The sequence below is a fragment of the Pseudonaja textilis genome, chromosome 5, assembly GCF_049901715.1.
Source record: "Pseudonaja textilis isolate UNSWEBS1 chromosome 5, rPseTex1.2, whole genome shotgun sequence".
NCBI lineage: Eukaryota > Metazoa > Chordata > Lepidosauria > Squamata > Elapidae > Pseudonaja > Pseudonaja textilis.
The window spans coordinates 4,749,056-4,769,629 of NC_141994.1; the positions used below are offsets into that span (position 1 = coordinate 4,749,056).

Here is a 20,574-nt window from a genome sequence, read left to right on the forward strand (position 1 = left end):
TATGAGAGTGATTCCCGTCCAGCTAGAAACCACATAGTGTGTATGCATAATACATTCAAGAACATATTTTGTTATTAAATGTATCAATGATAGTAACTTTTAGCAATACAATAATACTGTGGGAAAATATTTTTTCTCAAATAGCTGTAAAATAATGAGTGAGGATTGTTTGCTGTTTTAAAAGCTGTTTTAAAAGCAGTCTTTTGCTGTTTTAAAAGCAGTCTTCTGAGTGCTAATCAAATATAATTCAAATAATGAGAGAGAACTTACACAAAGTATAACATTTTATTTTAGATTGCTATAATGTACTGGTAGGCTTGTAACTATACTTACCTCTGCTATGTCAGAAAAATAAGCATAATCACACCTAGTTAATACTTAAGTGGAAAACCTCCAGAAGATTCCAAAGTTGTAGACTAGATTGCAAAATCAAAAATACATACTGCACTAAGGAAGTGATAAACTGCCTCTGTTTTGTTATCAAAATACCTACATTAATATGTCTGTAACGTCATTAAGGTTGGGCTTAAAGAGACTTGCCTTTATTTATGAACTCCTCAGATAAGGGATGAAAGTAAGCTGAAGAATTGCAAAGGGCAGTGCAGAAAAAAGGGGCTGGTAGAAATCTGTACGTTTCATAGAGTTATTTCCCCATGGCAGCCATTTTACAAGAGGAGCCACAATATGTTCTCAAATCCTGAATGTTCCTATCATCTTCCACAGATTTCTTAACCTTTCAGCAGTAAATGTCATAGAGTTCAAGTACAGAACCTACATTGTTTAAAATGCCTTGCCTAATTACCTGTGAAAAAAAATCCATAGAGTCTCTCACATTGTCTTATTTCATCTAATAGTATGTAATGCAGTGAAGTCATCTTAGATGTATGGAGGGTTTGGCAAAGATAAGATCATAAGCATGACATCAATTTACTGATGTAATCTCAGGGAGATTGTTGATTTTCAACAATAAATTTGAATCATCCCTTTCAGGGGAAAAAATGGGTGTGTTCCAAGCAATAGATGGTTTGGAAGGATAGAGCCTAAATATCAATCAGTTGTAAAGGTCAGTAATTAATGAACCCATTTCTATAAATGTTTTAAAATGCTAGGAATGTCTTTAAAATTAGTCAGATCTATTGCACAAATAAAAAGTTATTTCCACTGTACAGGATATAATTAAAAAGCTGTGCCTGTGTTTTGTATATAGTATGTTTATACAAATATGTGAATTTGTGTGTATTGTGCATGTGTGTCTATGCACATAGACATTTTATATATACCCAGCATATATTACATCACATTCACCATAAATCAGCCAAGATCAATCCAGTTCATCCTTTATTAAATGCTTCCTGGATCAGCTTTTGTTCCAGGCTGGAGTCTATGTTGCCGTCTGTAACATTGGTGACCTCCATTCATATACGTCATCAGGTCACATACATGGGTCAATTCGCGTGGGAAGCTTACATAGTTTATCTCAGGAAAGAAGAAACTGGCACAGGGTGTTCAATCCATCTGTCCCACTCTTTTTGGAAAATAAATATTCTTCAATGTGTGAAAAATTAAAACGAAGAGAGTCAAAAATGCTTAATCATATAGCACAAGTGGCTGTAATCATATAGCACAAGTGCTATTTAACATATAAGAATAAAACTGTGACTTTCATTTACTACAAAGTGCTAGTTCATTGTTTTCACAGAGCTATTCTTAATTCTTCTTGCTTGGTGGCTGCTACCATGGAAACAAGGAAACATGAAAATCACTATTTTAATGACTCTGAAGTTGGGTTCAGTGCCATCATTTGGTTGAAGTTGAATTCAGCGCAACTTGTCTGAAGTGAAGCCAAATGGAAACCTCTTCTTCTTAACAGACTTAAATTGCTTTAGAACTTTTTGCAGGCTATTTTATAGAAGTGGCATTATCATAAGAAAACACTGAATTTATTTCTATACTTGGACTTCTGTTAGAGCAGAACTAAGCAAGAACTATGTGGTGATGCTTACAGGCAAGAAACCTAATAAAATAACTTAAGAGCATAAAATAATAACATGAAAGGGTAAGTTTTAAAAGAAACCAAATATTCATTCCCCAAACCAAGGTAATACATTGTTTTCATCTATTTAAAACCTTATTGAACCAAAGAAGGGCTCTATAGTGTTTATATTCAAATAGTGTTTAATAGCAATATATCTCTCAGTGTTTTTATTTATGTTCACTATGTTCTTTCACTTCTGGACCTTGGCCACATTTAGCTGTGTGAGCTCCAACGTTCTGAATAATGGCTCAGTAATAATACTGGTGTAAAAGATGCCAGGATTGGATACAGTTTGCATGTAGAAATGCACTTTCCAGAGAGCACTGCACATCCTCAGCCTTGCTTTAGCTTACATTTGTCCAGGCTATCATCCTCTTGGTTCCCTCTCAAGTTTTCAAAAATGTGAAGAAGGCAATAACTTTTCTTGCCTTTATTGCAATAAGAAGAAAGGTATATATCCCACAAATGCATTATTTTTATAAATTTTGTCTCTGTGTGTGTGTGTGTGTGTGTAGGCATGTGTGCATATCTATATACATCTCTGTGATATATGATATATATGTGATATATAAGAGATGTATATGTGATGTATATGTATATATATGAATGATATATCTCGTTTGCAAATTGCATGTGTTGATTTTTTAAAAATTATAACCTTGTTTCAAAAATACAAAATTCAAATGCAGACTAAACTCAGTCTGGACTCCACATGGGCAAGGTGTAGCTTGGTGCTTGGAAAATTCTCTAGGCATATTATCTGAGGAAGTGAATAGGGTCATCTGCAGGGTGACATTGACTATCTGTAGGCTATTTGTAAACTGGTTCCTCAGCCCCGGCTCCTTTGCATGATGGGAGGAATGGATTTCCTGCAACCAAGATATTATTAACCCTTGCTTAGAGAGGGGGAAATGTGGTTTTGAAAGAGGCCATGATGCAAGGGTGCATCCTCTCCTCAAGAGACCTCCTAAGGTCCATCCATATTAGACAACACAATTCAATCTCTAACCTTCTTCTTTTGTTTGGACAGTGACTCGGAGATCCATATTGAGCTTCGTAGATGGAATACATTGTTTGGACCAATCAATCAGGGTTCAGGCCTGGGCACCAGACCCAGATCGCATCGTTCACTCTAGTGAATGACCTTTTCTTATGACTGCCTGCAGGGCAGACACCCTTAAGCAGATTGTACCAGTCCATGATAGTAGAAGAGAGACCTGCTCCCCTATGGATCTCTGCTTTCTACATGAAGCTATTGGGAAAAGTCATCTGGCAGTTTGTGGTTTTAGTATCATGTTTGCCAACGATACCCAGTTTTATAACACAACCCCAGGCCATACGGAAGATGCTGCTAAAGTTCAATCAAGATTAAGAAGACCAAGTTGGAACCTGAACCCAAGCAAAACAGAATTACTCTTTGTGCCTTGGGGTTCTTTCAGGCCCAGTGATTACTTTGGACAGGGAGGAGCCGTGGCTTTTGGGTTCACACTAAAGCAGTAGATAAAAACTATGGGTAGAACTCATTGCAGTTTCAATTGCAGATTTTCATGGGATAAGAGGTCTTTATGACAGTGACTCCTGCACTCATCACCCCACATCTAGATTAGTGTAATGCAGCCAACATTAGTCTGCCTTTAAAAACCGTTGAGAAGCTTCTTATTTATTTTGGCATAGAAGGTCTGGGAAATCTACACATGCTAGACACAATGCAATCCAACTGGCTGAAGGAGCTGGATAGTATTTTTTTTTTATTCTGCAGGGCAAAAGAAAATACAGGTAATATCCAGGTTCCAAGTGTGCCCTTAGCGAATGAAGTTACACGATAAGTGGCCCTTAGCATTTACGAACAAGTCCTGAAGTTGAGTATGGCAGCACCTCAGCAGTTGTTCGCTCTTACGAACGACCGCATAGGCTCTGCAACATTCGCCACACCTATTCCTCCCCCCAGCTGGGTCTTCACAGGCACTTTACTGGTGGAGGCTCACCTTTCAAAGATCTCCTTCTCTGTCTGTTTCTTTGCCTACTTCCTTTTTCTTCAGGTTTTCAGTGCATTCACAGAGAAAAGAGGCCTAACGTACCGTGATATCCTGTGATCGGTAGCGTGAGAATTTGTGCCACTGATCTTGAACTTTAGGCCTCTATTCTCTACAAATTGAGGCCTAGAAGGTTACAAATGGAGGGAAAGCTTTGGTCCTTCAGGCCTTCCCTCCATTTGCCAAAGCCAGCAGGGAGATTGCATCCCTATAGGCTTTGGCCACCCTTTGCAAAAAGTCTTTGTTGGCAACAACGGAGCTTGGGAGGGGAAGGCGCGTCCTTCCCAAGTTCTATTTCTACCGGCAAAGACTTTTTGAAAAGGACTTCTGAAGCCTAAAGGGATGCAATCCTCAAGCACTTTGCCAATGAGAAAAGAGGCCCAGAAGGCCATATGTGGCCTTCCGGGCCTCCTTGCTCACTAGAGATCTGCTTGATGTGGCCTCAGGCGATGAAAAAGGAGATGCAGAAGGCCACGCGCAGCCCTCCGGGCTTCCTTTTTCATCACCAGAGGCCTCGTGAAGCTCTTTGCTAATGAAAAAAGAAAAAGCAGGCAAAGAAACAGGCTGGAGAGGAGACACATCTTCATAAGGTAAGTACCTGGTGCGGCCAGATGGGGGGGAAGCAATTGTGGGGACCCCAGGGGAGGGAGAATAAGGTATCTGTGGATCAGGAGAGGCCTTGGGTGGTCTGAAGTAAGTGTCCTGTTCCATCACTAGCCCTCCCCCGTAGCCTTCACCCCGAGATATCTTGGGCACTTAACGATTATCGAAGGTGTGGGCGAACGAAGTACAAGATTCAAAGTACGAGATTCACTCCCACAAATCCTTGGGTTATGAATGGAATGGGCAGGCTCCATTCCCTTCATAACTCAAGGACTACCTGTCATGGGCATAAGCTTAGATACAGTATTTCTAGCTCTCTCTAAAGTTATAAGAGAGTCCTGCAGTAACAGATGGTTTGCTCTACGATGTTCAAATGGGGTTTGTGGAGCTTTGGTGTCACTATCATTTCTGTAGTCTTCCATGGCAGGACATGTGATTGTTTCAGTGTCTGTGGCTGTGATCTGGGATTTGCAGCGAATTGACAGCCCTGCGCCTCCCTCGTGGGAAAGGCCGGCCAGGATTGAAGCTGTAAGGATAGGAAAATAAAGGAGTGGGTGGATTCAATTTATGGTAGACTGTAAAGCAGATGTGTAGTCTGGGTTTGTACAAATTACGGCCATCCAACTGAGGACAGGATGCTGGTTGTGATGCTTTTCCTCTTAAACAGCACTTCCTATCAAAATCAGCCCAGCCTAGACTAACTGGGACCCCAAGTTCTATCTTTGCAGAAGTCAAGGGTTGCTTCCTGGTGTGACCATGGTTTCAAGATGTTACTCTGTAATTTCCTGGAGGCTCCCAGGAAGCAGCATGGAGGGCAATCTGTTGGGAAGGCTGATTTTGGGGGCTGAGGTAAAACTAACCATGTTAAGCTAGGAATACCTAGCTTAACGTGGCAGCATATCTTCCATGCAAAAGTCAAGGTGAGAGTAATTTGAGTGAGGCCAGATGCAGACTGAAGACAATGCAGTTTAATGTAGAAATCAGCCAGTGCTGACCCCACCCCCCCCACCCAAAAAAAGCATTCCAAACTGATTAAAACAAGTCCTTTGTTTCTTCAAACATTAGGCTGTCTGTAACCATTTACAACACTTGGCTCTGAAGTAATATTTTAGTCATGGAGACACTGTGAAGCAGATGATTTCAATCAGTCTGCTTATAATGCCTTTCATATGCCGATGGGTTTAAAATCGGAACGGACATGTTTAAAATGCCAGATGTTTTTAGAATTTTTAGCAACTGACATACAGACATCTCTTCTGGCCACATCTCAAATGACCTATGTATCTTGGTTTCTTCCATGATTCCATTTATGGAGAAATTGATTCCATCCTCTGTTAGGCCCTTGCATGGGCCAATTTGTTATAATTTTGGATATGTTGGAAGATTAGTTTTTGTGTTCAGAAATAATTCCATGTCAGTCCAATCTATAGTTTACAGCAATTATAACACACATTTTATGCTGAGGGTGGATTAATCATTGCCACTGCAAAGGAAATTGGTTGAATTAAGGAAATAGTAGACTGTTAATCACTGTTGCTTTTCTGTATTGGTTAAAATCTATTGACTAAAAACAGTAGTATATAAATATAACAATTATTACAATAAATCAATTTAAAACAATATAGCATCCAAACAATTCATTTTATGTTAAATTGTTTATAACAGTTTGTGCTATAAGCTATTTAATATACAGTTCAATTCACGTTATAATGCTATAAATATATTGCTAAACACAATGTGCTGATTCCAGAGTTGTGTGGTTCAGCACCTCATAGACCACAAAGGATTTTCTTTATTTCACTTGTGATGATCTGTGTCCCTGAAAAGATGATAGTGGGATAGTGACCAAAATTATAGCTCCATCCTGGGATGGAGTGGGGAATCTTTTTTGAGTCCTAGCTGATTTTGTTAATTATTTATCTACACAATTTAGAGTTAGCTATGATAATTACTTTATAATGCCTTTTCATGTGCAAACCATCCAGAAGGCCCCTTTACAATTCACAGATAAAAGGATTACGGTGGCTTGATGTAAATGAGAATAGAAATAGGAATAGAATAGAATAGTATAGTATATTCTATGTGTGATTGGACACACAAGGAATTTGTCTTGGTGCAAATGCTCTCAGTGTACATAAAAGAAAAGATACATTCATCAAGAGTCAAGAATCGCGACTCTCTGCGGCTATGGTCCATGCTCTTTCATTAGAGAGCCCCGATCATTATGATTAGGGGCTGAAGCTGCCTTGGAGAGGTGGTGGAGTAAAGGGAAGCTGCAAGCCAGGTTGAGGGGAGCCGCATCTCCCCCCCTGGGCTTGGTCTTTTTTCCCCCCAAAGACGACTGCAGCAGTGGTTTAAAATGGCCACCCCGAAGAGGAAGACTCAGCTGGATTAAGATTTGTGCAGGAGGGAAGAAAGAGGTGGATAACATCTGAACCGGGACAACTGGGCAATACAACTAAACAAAAGTACCCTGGAATTAAGGTAATGTGGAATTTTTAAGAAAAGAAAAGTGAGCAGCGAAATTACAAAGGGACAGGAAAAAAAATAAGAAAATATTTTTGATAGCTAAGCGGGGATTCGAACCAAGAAAGGAAGAAGCTGGAACTAAAGATTTAACTAATTTGGACTAAAATATTTTGGGAATAAACAGGCATAAAATAAAGCTGGACTTAAGATTGTCAAAAAATAATAATAATAAAGTTTACAAATTGGAGACTGGACTGTGCTGGAATATTGAGGTTCGAAAAACCCTAAACAAAAAAATAGGGGAAAAAGGTGAAGACTTTGTATAATGGAGAGTGCCACCTTTTGACAAAAACTTGAGCTCGAATAAAAAGGAAAGCATCCTGTTTCTGAATGAACTTGTGTGGATGTAACACTAAAGAAATATTGAAACAAAGTAAGAATCTTAGAAAGTGAAAGCAGAACTAGAATAAACAAAAAAAACAAGGAAAGACTGAGTGTGGGATTGATTGATGTTTTTGGCATAGACCCTGGGCTGGAATAACTGAGAAATTTAGAAAATTGAAAGAAGAAAAAAGGAAAGTAAAAGTGGTTTTTTTGTGGACTTTAACAATCATAAAATATAAGAGTGATGATGATATCTCTTTGGGAATTAAAAATGGAATTTAAAAATATGAGATAATTATTACAGGAAAGAGGCGAATCATTTTGCTCTGTGTTAGAAAAAATGGAAATGGCGATTGAAGAACAAGAAGAAAGAGCTTCAGAGGAGGAGGAGTCGACTCAAGGAAAAGACATCTTAAATAGACAATTAACACAAAGAATGCTACAAAGAAGTGGGGAAAGAAGGAAGGTTAAAAAGTTGAGATTTAAGAAGGCAATCAAAAGGGGGAATACCTGTGAAGTCGGGAAAGGCAGAAAGACCCAGCAGAAAAGGGGAAAGGAAGATATTAAGAAAGAGAGGGATATAAACTGGAATGAGAAAAGATATGGGGAAAAGAGGGGGAGGAGAAGCAGTAAGAAACAAGTGCATGAAATAAAGAAATACGGAAATAGTAAAATGTTGAAAAGAAATGGTTTTTTCAGAGATAATGGTTGATGAATTAAAAAGGGGATTCTGTAGGGTGACAAGGGGTAATATTATTTCTGCAATTAAAAATATTTAGAAAATAGGACAATATAGATACTGATAACTCTTATTAAAAATCAAGGGGGGGAAATATGCTGCGGAATCTAAATGAAAAGATGTAATGATTATTACTGTAACTTCTTAAAAATAATGGTTTACTGGGAATCAAGATGAGGGAATAAAGGTATATTTTAATCATTGAGGTGTCACACTCAAAGCAGTAAAAGGGGAGAAACCTATACTTGTTTTTTTTTTCTAGTGTTAAAATTTGTATTAATCTAGAATTTATAAAAAGAATGTGTAATGGAAAGGGAATATGACAGACTAAAGAACCAACTAAATTAATAAGTTAATATAGACTATTAAAAGCAAGGAGAGACATTGCTAACTTTATTATTATTATTATTATTATTGTTGTTGTTGTTAGGCAAACACATACTGTTTATCTTTATTTTTAAAATAAATATTAAAGGATTATATTTGAAACAATTGAAATGAAACAAAAAGACGTTTTGATTGAGAAAGAGGCTAGAATTAACGTGTTTGTTTCTCTCCTTACTGAAAATTTCAAATGGAAAAGGTAACAATAGAATTAAGTATGCATATATGAATGTATAATTGCTGTCATATTTGTACGTAAAGGTGATGACCCGGAAATATGTTGTCCACTAAAAAGAGATTTTTCATTTTAATGGGAAAAACTGAATAAAATTTGTTAAAAAAAAAAGAGTCAAGAATCAAAGGTCAAGAATAGAATATGTGAGAAAGATCGCAGGAGACTGAGCAAAGAGATGCTACCACCGAACTGTCAGATAAGAGATAGCATAGCCCACGGCTGGATAGTGAGTGAGGGAAGTGACTCAGAAGAGAGCCTCCCTAGTTTTTCAAGCAATAAAGGAGCAGAAAGAGAATGGTACTTTCAGATTTTCAAGTAGCTGTCAATGTATCACTACAATAAAATAGAATTGCCTCATCTGGTTATCTGGTTATCCTATGAGGCTAATATCAATCTTGCAACTCTAAAACTACCACTTTCTTCTTTTTCTGTCTCTAAATAAACAGCCCAATTAACTGTTCATAGGTACTGGTTTCTGACAGCTACTAATTGATGAAAGCTATATTTAACAATATCCTGTTTAGCAATTATTCACAGTTACAATGGTGATAATAAAAATGACAAATTCTCAACCTTTGCAAGTCTGTGAATTGAGAGAAAGATGAAGTAAGATCATAAGCATCGTTGCAGTTTCATTGAGTGACCATTTCACTTAACAACCAAGATGCCAGCTCCAATTATGATGACTAAATGAAGACTAGCTGTATGCTTCCTAAATTCCAACCCGAATTTGGTTTGGATTTTGCAACTTATTATAAACGACTTAATTTTATTTGGAAAAATTAATAGATACTAAACATACAAGGCTAAGCTGAATTAATAGTAAGTACTATTTAAATTAAATAAAATATAAATAGTAAAAATATGTAGTTTATAAATTTATATTTCTATTGCACCAAAAATATCACTTGAAGTCAAAAACTGCTAAACAGAAGTTGTCATTCCTTGATCGTGTCATGAGAGTTAACTTACTCAAAATGTCAATCATTCTGGGAGAGATCAGATAGAGGAGTAGGGGCTACTATACTATACAGGATGACATCGAGATGACCATGACGGATCTGAAAGAGTCAATGTGAGGCAGAGGGACATGCATGGAGAGTGCTGATCCATAAAATGGCCGAGGGTGGGACACAACCGAATGGCTGACAACAATGACTATTTATATAACGAGATATTGCTCATAACTCTTTTACCACTATTTCAAGGATATAATTGCTGTGCTCAACTTCCTGTTTTTAATCTGGTTTGTAGTACAGATTATGCTCTACTATGACTCTTTCAGGTATGGAGTATCAGTTTAGTTGTACATTAACAAAATTAACCATGGTATGCTTAAATGTGCAGGCAGCCCAATAATGGGTATTCATTCTTCTGAAATCTAGCCTTTAATGGAAAAGTGTCCGTTGCATATGTACATACCAGCATCCGCTACCAGAAAAATGTGTTGAATGTTTTCTCTTCATTTTGACTTCTTTATCGTGATTATAATCTTTTATGGAGACCCAAAATAAAGCACCACAGTATGATTAATTTCATTGCAATGCCAAAGTGGCAAGTTTTTAAATTTTATTTTGGAAGTATGCCACTCTTGGCCACAGCAGTAAAAGCCTTACAATAATACTTCTATCATGCTAATATTATGCTAAAACTGGTTTCCCCCTTTTCTGCTTCTCTCACTTTAGATGGGCTTAGGACATGAAGAAGGATTTGGAGCCCTATGTTTAAAATGTAAAGATAAATGTGAAGGATTTGAACTACATTTCTGGAGGTAAAATTTTATATAGAAACATGGAGAGAGAGGGAGAAGAGGGAGGGAGGGGAGAGGGGAGAAGAAGGAGGGAAGGAGAGGGGGGAAGAGAAGAGAGAGAGTGGGTGCGTACAACACACAAACACAAACACACACACACACACACACACACACGTATATGATTTGCTTTAGAACTTTAGAATTTAATACTTTCCCACTAGGTGGGAGTATAACACTTGTTACAGTATTTTTTTTTCCTCTTTGAATGAGGAAAAAAACAAAATTTCTCCATTTAGTTATAACAAAAGTTCCTAACATACCAGTTGAGGAATTTAAATTACTGGTATGTGTCTAATGATGTCAAAGGCCTTAACTGCATAATTGTGATCATTACATTTCTTTTGGGATAAGGTATCCAGTTTAGTATTGTATTCTAGGACCATATATGGCCTGGAACTGTACTTCAGTACTTTCAGATGTTGGCATCGCTGTTGCTGCTCACATCATAGAAAGAAAGATGTGAATAAAACCTTTATATTCTTGAGCATTTTCAGAAAACTTGGGAGATTTGTGTTGTGCAGAAGGGACTCCAAACTGCTGTTAATAATTAAAAACATAAAAATATAACTGCTGGATCAGATTGGTTGCAGTGATCAAGCAGAACTTTAGAGTGACCTCAAGCAGAAAGCAGAGGTAGATCCATAGTCCACTGTTGGGTGCCTATTGCCAGTTAAAGGAATGCTGTTCCCCAAATTAATGATAACAATTTAATCTGAGAATCAGTAGTTTTGAATAGTTCTGTTTTGTTTTTGCCTTGGACGATACTGACCTAAATTAAAATTATTATCAACACAGTTCGTTTTAAATTTTGCTGAAATTTAACCATTACTTTCCTAATGGTTTGGATGTAAATTGGGAAACAGTATATATACTCTTTTGTAATTAAATATAATTTAGAAGGAAAACCTATCGTTTAAAATGTGTAAATTGAGACAAAAATCAGTTAAGTATGTTATAAAAACTCAAGATAGAGAAAATACAATAAAATTGGTAGTTTTAAATTATAGAACAACAAACATCCAATGCTGTTTCATTCTTGCCTATATATAACTTTATTTATTTAACAGGCTTATATAACCGTTCAATTCAAAAATAGTGTCTCTCTGTTAAAAATCCAATTTAACCTCCTGCCCCTTCCTCTTTGCTGCTTACTAACAACAGAACAAATAAGAAACTCATGCGACATCTCATAAGGGCAAGTTCTGAAATTTGGGTGCTACTTTTCAAGACTCATTAGATGACCATAGAAGAAGTATCTGTCGCTCAGGGTTGAACTATGGAGTCCTGAATGCTCTCTGAACTGGCTTGTTTTCTTGCAGACATTTCATTATCCAACTCGATAAAATCTTTAATGCTAGAATTAAAGTAAACTGGGATTCTGCTGGGCTGAATAAGTTCTGCAAGAACAGTTCTGTTTTCATGTATCTGTGTTGTCTAAATTATGCTTCTCTTTTGAACCTAGAAAAATATGTCGAAATTGCAAGTGTGGGCAAGAGGAACATGATATCCCTACCAGTAATGAAGATGACCGCAAAGTGGGGAAACTTTTTGAGGATACAAAGTATACAACTCTAATTGCAAAGCTGAAAACCGACGGTATCCCCATGTATAAGCGTAATGTAATGATCCTGACTAATCCTGTAACAGCCAAGAAGAATGTGTCCATCAATACAGTAACTTACGAATGGGCACCTCCTGTTCAGAATCAAACCTTGGTGAGATACCGGCTTACGATCGTAAAGACTCACATGTCAATGAGGAATAGTTATCCTTTCTGCTTATGGTGAAGTTGGAAGGAGACAAACAAGTCAAGAATAGTCTCTTATGGGGGGCAGGAAGTATATATAAGGAATGTTATATGCAAATGACAAAATTGTCTCAGTTATAATTCACAATTGTATATGCAGATAAGAAGGATTTCGTTTCCTGGTTTTCCTGTGCAAGTTTCTCTTCAAGCAGCCAAGTGCAATTAGTCTGCAGCGTAGACATAAGAGTAATAATGGTGTTTGAGTGAGGCTAAGAAGGAAGGGGATGTGAGTTTGTGTTCCTAATTAGGAGTAAGTATTACACTGGAGGCATCCCAGACACTTGAGATAATTTATGAGTCCCCCAAATGAACCATATTAAAATGACATCCTGAAATGGGACACCACACTGGGAAAAAATCCATGAACCTATGTCATCACTTAAAGGCTGAGGAATAGCACTCAAGCGCACACATTTCTGTTACTGTATATGGTCAGATTAAATTCAGTATTGTCAACCAAAAGGAAAAGCTCCCTCTGGTTTATAAATGCTTGTTCTAAGCGAGATAGTTGGATAGCCTTGTTGGGGTTTTTCTTTTTTTCTTTTTTTTTTCATTTTAGTGCTTCAATCCTAAGTTTATATAATGTCACGCTGGGTGATCTAAAACAGAAGCACTTGTAAACCTTAAAGGGTTAGGCTTTAGGGATTATTTAAGAAACTCTGGTGAAGATATTTCTCAGATGTGTTATATTTTGTCCTTAGGAAAAACAATCCTTTTTCTGTTGTGAGAAAATAATCCTTCTGTTGTCAGGAAACCAATAGCAAATCATAGTTAGGATAAAAGCTAACCAACAACTCAAAGTATTCAATGTTAGCGCTGAGTGGCAATGGAGGAAAGCCACGCTTTTATAACTTTAAATCTGAATTCCTGGCTCATCAGTGCCATCTCCCCCGTGCACACCTTGATCTGCGTTTCCCCTGAAGATGAGCGATTTGTACAGAACACTCCTCATCTCATCTCATCTCATTTTTTGTTTTGTTTTGTTTAGAAAGCTGGAATCCCAGGGACCATTAATTCTAGCCCTCTCTCCTCACTCTTTAGGCGAGGCACTATATGCAGATGCTTCCAAAGGAGAAACAGCCTGTGGCTGGCTCGGAAGGGGCTCAGTACCGCAAGAAACAGTTGGCCAAACAGCTGCCTGCTCATGATCAGGACCCTTCCAAATGCCATGAGCTGACACCTAATGAGGTGAAGCAGATGGAGCAGTTTGTGAAGAAATACAAGACCGAAGCACTGGGTGTGGGTGATGTCAAACTTCCCAGTGAAGTGGAAGGGAAAGCCGGGGAGAAGGATATCCTGAGTAATGGCGAGAAAGGAACCTCCGCTACTGTTGGAGCCATGGAAGACAAACCGGCGGGTCAGAAAGGACCTCAATATGTAAGTGGGCGATGCATGCGTACGTGAGTGTGAGTGTTCAAAAGCAGATCAAAGAAAATAAATTGCTTGGATGTTTAGTCTCTCATAATGTGCTTCGTGTATTTGCAATGGAATGTATTATAACTTTGCCTCTTTAAAAAAGAAAAAAGAAACGAAAAGTTTTTGTTTGCATCAAATTGGCATCAAATCTTATCCCTTTAGATGCTATTATTTTAAGGGGGGGGTCTGCAAACTAAAATTGGTAGAACAAAAATAAAAGCCTATGGTAAAAGCCAATAAAAGATTGGTGATTACTGATGGAAGAGGGATTCATAGAATCTGACAAGTTCTACTACTGGTTAGACTTTAATGGAAAAATGACCTTAGAGATCACCTAGGCCAGCCCCAAGCTCAGTGCAAAAATCTTTCTTTTAACAAATAACTGAGATATAGCAGTGCATGGTTTGCTTAAATATCTTTAGGGGCAGTCACCATGTATTAGTCTCATTTAAAAAAAAAAAATTCAAAAGCTAAGCCAAAATATCCACTTCATAATTACAATATCTTCTGGGCAGCAACAGAGAGCAAGTCAACCATACAGTGCTCTTACAATAATATTAATATAAAATGCCCAACTGGAGATCTGCATGGAGATCAATATTTTGTCTTTTGCTAGTGAGTGAACTATATTTAGATGAGAGCCATTAGTTCCCCCAAAGTAGTGTGCTGTATTATTTCTATTTCAATGTTTTTCAAGAGGAAAACTAATAACGCTGCAGGAAAACAAATCTCCCTAGAGGCGTAGAGAGGAAATTGACCATTGAATGGAAACCAACAAAAGAAAGCCAATCTTATTTCCTCTTTTCCCACTTAATTTTAAAAGAAGGTGCTTTGGTTCCACATTAAAATTGAATTTACAACTTCCCCATTGTTTGTTTGTTTCAATCAGTCAGGAAAACAGATACACTAGAAAGCCAGTGTGCTATACAGACACAGATGCAAGTCTCATGGGGAGGCTTTCTGGCTGAGGTGGGAGAAAATATGAAACTTTTGGTAACCTGGTATTTGGACTTGAAATATCTGCTTCCTAATTTAAATATATTATCATTTTCTGAAATCCAAACTGAGTGCTCTACCTAGTTGTGACTAGCACATGAACAATCTCAAGCATAGCTTCAATTGGAAAACTTGAGATTCTAGACCAAACTAAATCTAAAAACACTAGAGTATTCTGGAACCTCAGACAAACCAGCCATCAACAGGAACATGGAGCTAAATTACATTTATACATCATTCAAAGGGGATTAAAAGAGTCTAAAAGAGACCCCAAGAGACTAAAATGACAAAAGCTAAAAAGGGTACAAAAAAGACCAGCAATTATTACCCAGATAGGCAGAAATTTACACCAGGATTAATACCAGACAAAAAGCACTAAGCAATACCCTAATCAAGAAACTATCAACTCAGACAAACAATCAAGCAGTAAACAATAACCTAATCAAAGAACTGCCAAGGAGGGAAGAACTCCCTTACTAATTTTGACAGAGCAAGCTATTTTTTTTTAATTTTATTGGTTTTTAAAAACAAACATAAACAAACAGAACATAAAAGCATCAAGCTATCTTCCATAGGTGTTGTACGTACAGTGTGCCGGTTGGTTTACAAGTTGTTTTGTGCTTCCATTTCGTAGTCTTCGATTACAATTACATTGCATATGATCTTATATTGTCAATCAAAAATTAAATACCTTAGTATCATAATTAATCAATCCTTTGACTATGCTTTTATTCATTCATGTTTTACAAGATAATCATAATTTACTTAGTTTATTTTATAACCGTTCATATTATCACCCCAAATCTATCCTATCATTTTGTAGATATAATAAGAAAAAAGTACATCTTTATATATTTGTTATTTTCTAAAAGTCTATGTATTTCATTACTGTATTTTATTGTCTAACCATTGATAGAAAAGATCCCAACTTTTATAAAATTGTTTATCATCTTGTTCTCTGATTTCAAATGTCAATCTGCTCATTTCAGCACATTCCAATATTTTCTTAATGATTTCCTCCTGTGATGGTATTTTCTCATTTTTCCAGTTTTTAGCAAATACAATCCTAGCTGCTGTTAATACATTTACAATCAGGTATTTCAAGTCTTTACTATATATTTCAGGTAAAATTCCCAACAAAAATATCTCTGGTTTCAAGTCTATATGTTTTTTTGTCATTTTTTCCAACCACATGTGGATTTTAGTCCAGTATTTTTTAGCATCCGCACAAGTCCACCACATATGGTAATATCAGCCAGGTGTCTGATGACATTTCCAACATTTTTTGGATTTATTCTTGAACATTCTTGCTATTCTTGTCAGGGGAAAGTGCCACCTGTAAAACATCTTATACAAATTTTCTTTATATGCTGTTGACATTGTCATTTTATAATTTTGAGACCACAATTTTTGCCACTTCTCTAGATCAATCCCATATCCAAAATTCTTCCCCCAAGCAATCATAGTTTCTTTAACTTATTCTTCTTCTAGTTTAATTTCTAATAAATATCCATACAATTTTTTAATCACCTTTTCATCAGTACCTGTCAAAATCTTATCTAAGTCAGTCAGTTTATCATATAAACCTTCTGTTTTAAAATCTTTATCATACCTTGAATGTATTTGAGCATATGAAAACCAATTCATCTTTATACCTTGTTCCTCTAGATTTTGCATAGATTTAAGTTCACCCTTTTCATTCAATATTTCACCATATCTAACTGTTTGTTCCTTTTTGTATATTATAGGATAAGAAAATGCTTCAATAGTCGATAACCAGACTGAAATTTTCAAATAACATTGTCTTTTAATCTTCTCCCAGTTTAACCACAGAGACTCCCGTATATAATGTCTTCTAAAATACCTCTGTGTTTTAGTTCCTTTATACCATAAAAAAGCATGCCACCCCAACAACAGATCATGTCCTTCTAATATCAACAATCTAGTATTTCTTAGTGTTATCCATTCCTTAACCCACATCAGATTTGTAGCTTGGTAGTACAACTCCCAATAAGGCAACCCAAATCCTCCTCTAATTCTAGCATCTTGCAAAAGTTTTAACTTTATTCTCGCTTTCTTGCCTTGCCATATATATTTCAACACAATTTTATTTAGATCTTCAAAGTAGTCTTTTCCAAGCCTAATTGGAATTGTTTGAAACAAATATAAAATTCTGGATAGTATATTCATCTTGATTGTTGAAATTCTCCCTATTAGTGACAGTTGTAAATTTTCCCATTTCACCAAATCTAGCACTATCTGCTGTTTAAGTTTGATATAATTATTCTCTTTTAATGTACTACATCTTGCTGTCAAATATATCCCCAAGTACTTAATCTTATTCGTGACCTGAATTTTCAATAGGTCTGCCAGTTCTTCCTTTTGTCTTAATAGCATATTCTTTGTCAAGATCTTTGTCTTATCTTTATTTATTTTCAAACCAGCCACCTTTCTATATGTCTCTATCTTTTCTATCAATTTTGATGCTGTTTCTAGTGGGTCTTCTAAGATGAAAACAGATCATCTGCAAATGCTTTCAACTTAAATTCTTCCTTTTTGATTTTCATTCCTTTTATATTCTTTTCATCTCTAATATTTCTGTTTAGCACTTCCAAAGTTAACACAAACAACAAGGGTGATAGTGGGCACCCTTGTCTTGTTCCTTTTCTTATATTGATAGAGCCTGTCAGTTCTCCCTCTATCATTACCTTTGCCATTTGCTTATAGTGTATAGCTTCTATTGCTTGAATAAATTTTCTAGCAAAACCCATCTGTTCCAACAGTAATAACATGAATCGCCAATTCACATGATCAAATGCCTTCTGTGCATCTAGAAATATCAGGGCCATTTGTTTTTCAGGATGTGCCTCGTAGTATTCCAAGGTGTCCAAGATTACTCTCATATTGTCTTTAATTTGTCTCTTTGGCAGAAATCCATTTTGATCAGGATGGATAAAATTATTTAATTTTTTTTTACGTCTTTCTGCCAATATTGAAGCAAAGATTTTATAATCTGCGTTTAGTAGAGAAATGGGTCTATAGTTCTTAATTTGTAATGGGTCAGCCTCCTCTTTTGGAATAAGTGTAATATAGGCTTCTGGCCATGATTTAGGTATCTTCTTCTTTAACATAACTTCATTCATAACTTCTAGCAATGGAAGATTTAACGATTCTTGTAATGTTTTATAAAATTCTGCCGGAAGTCCATCTGGGCCTGGTGCCTTTCCATTATTTTGCTTCTTGAGTGCTTCAGTTAATTCCATCATTGTCATATTGCTTTCTAACATTTTTTCAGTCTCTTTAGATATCTGAGGTAAATTAGCATTCTGTAAGTACTGTTTAACTCTTTCCTCATCAATATTCTCTTGCATGTATAATTTCCCATAAAAGTCTCAAATGATTTCCTTCTTCTCTTTGCTACCATGGCAAACTTGGCCTTGGTCATCTATTAACTGCAATATTTTCCTTGATTCTTTCTCCTTTCTCAGTTTATATGCTAACCATCTACCTGGTTTATTTGCATTTTCAAAGTAGTTCTGTTTAGCACCTCTAATTTTCTGTGCTAATTCTTCTTTCTCTATTTGACCCATTTTGTGTTTAATTATATCCATTTTTGGCTTAATGTCCTTTTTCTGTGGCATTTTCTGTAGCTCTTTTAGTATTGGAAGATCTTTTATAAAGCAAACAGCTGGCCATAATCTTTGGATAAAGGGGAATATATACTGTGCCCTGAGTAATTATGCTTTCAGCCATCTATTTAATAGCACACAATTATTCATTATTTAAAATAGATTAACATTACCAAACAAACATACAGATCATTAGATGAAAGGAAGAATAAATGTACTTATTTTGTATTTAAGGTATGCTTAACTTCGCCATTTTAGAATGGGATTGTATATCAACTGCCTGTTAATTCAGACATATAAATACCTTTGTGGCTAGTTTAGTACTATGTTTATCTGCTAAGACTATTAACTGCAATATTTTCCTTGATTCTTTCTCCTTTCTCAATTTATATGCTAACCATCTACCTGGTTTGTTTGCGCCTTCAAAGTAGTTCTGTTTAGCACCTCTAATTTTCTGTGCTAATTCTTCTTTTTCTATTTGACCCAATTTGTGTTTAATTATATCCATTTTTAGCTTGATGTCCTTTTTCTGTGGCATTTTCTGCAGCTCTTTTTCAAGTCTTTTATACTCATCCTCTAATGCCTTAGAGGCTAATCTTTTCATGGTATTTCTTTTCCTGGTATAGGAAAAGGAATACTATTATCATACTAATATTATCTACTATCAAGCCTCTAACATATGCCTTCATTGTATCCCATACATTCTGAACTGATGTATCTTCTTTTTTGTTTTCTCTAAAGAAAAAAGCCAATTCTTTCTCCATCAGCTGTGTGAAGTTTTTTTCCTTTAAAATAGTATTATTTAACATCCATCTAGATCTTTTTTGTCCTTTCCATTTAATTGTCATTGGATTGTGATCTGCTCAAGTACTTGTTTCAATATTTATTTCTTGACTATTACTTATTAATTCTGTTGACATCCATATCGTATCTATTCTGGACCATGATAAGTGTCTATTTGAATAGAAGGTGTATTGTTTAATTTTAGCATTTCTTTCTCTCCATGTATCTTTTAAGTTTATTTCATCTACCATTTTAAAAAAAGATTTAGGGAGAGTCTTTCTGTTTTGCTTTATTGTTTTCTGTGCTGTATAGTCCAATTTATTGTCTACAATTCCATTAAAATCTCCCATCATAATTATATTAGCATAGTCCAGTTCAATTATTTTCATGTGTAATTTTTTGTAAAATTCTTCTTGTTTGTCATTCGGAGCATAAATTGCAATCAGGAGTGTTTTCGTATTATTGTCCATTATTTCCACCATTAATATTCTTCTGTTGTCATCAGTATAAATCAATTTCACTGGGATGGTCTCTTTAATATATAAAACCACTCCTCTTTTCTTACATTGTGTCAAGGAAGTAAATATTTTCCCTAATTTTCGCTGTACCAACAATCTTTCATATTGTTTTTTTTAATATGTACTTTTTGTAGACAAATTATATCAAATTTTAATTTCTCTAATTTATGGAAGGTTTTCCTTCTTTCTGAATGGGTTCTGAATGGGTTGCATGCATGCATACATACATACATACATACATACATACATACATACATACATACATACTAGTTCAATTCCCCAGTTAAGCAGACTCCAGTGTGATTTTTGTGGTTTCCTTGCAGTTCTGTTTCCGGTGCAATCAAAATATGAAAGAAGGTGACCCAGCTGTGTATGCTGAGCGGGCTGGATATGACAAACTCTGGCATCCGGCTTGCTTTGTCTGCTGCACCTGCAGTGAACTCCTGGTAGATATGATCTATTTCTGGAAAAATGGAAAACTCTATTGTGGCCGACACTACTGTGACAGTGAAAAACCTCGTTGTGCTGGATGTGATGAGGTGAGCAAGAGTCTTCCTGGTTATTCTTTAGTGCCTATTTTAAAATTTCCATTCAGCTTAATTGAAAAACCTTAGTCTTCCAGTACCTTCTCTGTACTATTATTTTATGCATCTCAGTCAGATTCAGTCAGCCCCAAAGAATCCCAAATCCATTTCTCATAGGAAGGTGTTAAAACCCCAATAGTGTTGATAAT

At 36.1% G+C, this 20,574-nt stretch overlaps 1 protein-coding gene across 1 annotated transcript in view; it reads left to right on the forward strand.

Annotated features, from left to right (window-relative positions):
* The window catches only part of TES (testin LIM domain protein), a 33,638-nt gene that overhangs the window by 4,459 nt on the left and 8,605 nt on the right, over window positions 1–20,574 (forward strand). Inside the window, exons 2-5 of the mRNA XM_026713105.2 lie at window positions 10,568–10,653; window positions 12,155–12,407; window positions 13,541–13,876; window positions 20,165–20,380. Coding sequence (XP_026568890.1) covers window positions 10,568–10,653; window positions 12,155–12,407; window positions 13,541–13,876; window positions 20,165–20,380 — 891 coding nt within the window. The remainder of the gene's footprint in view (window positions 1–10,567; window positions 10,654–12,154; window positions 12,408–13,540; window positions 13,877–20,164; window positions 20,381–20,574) is intronic.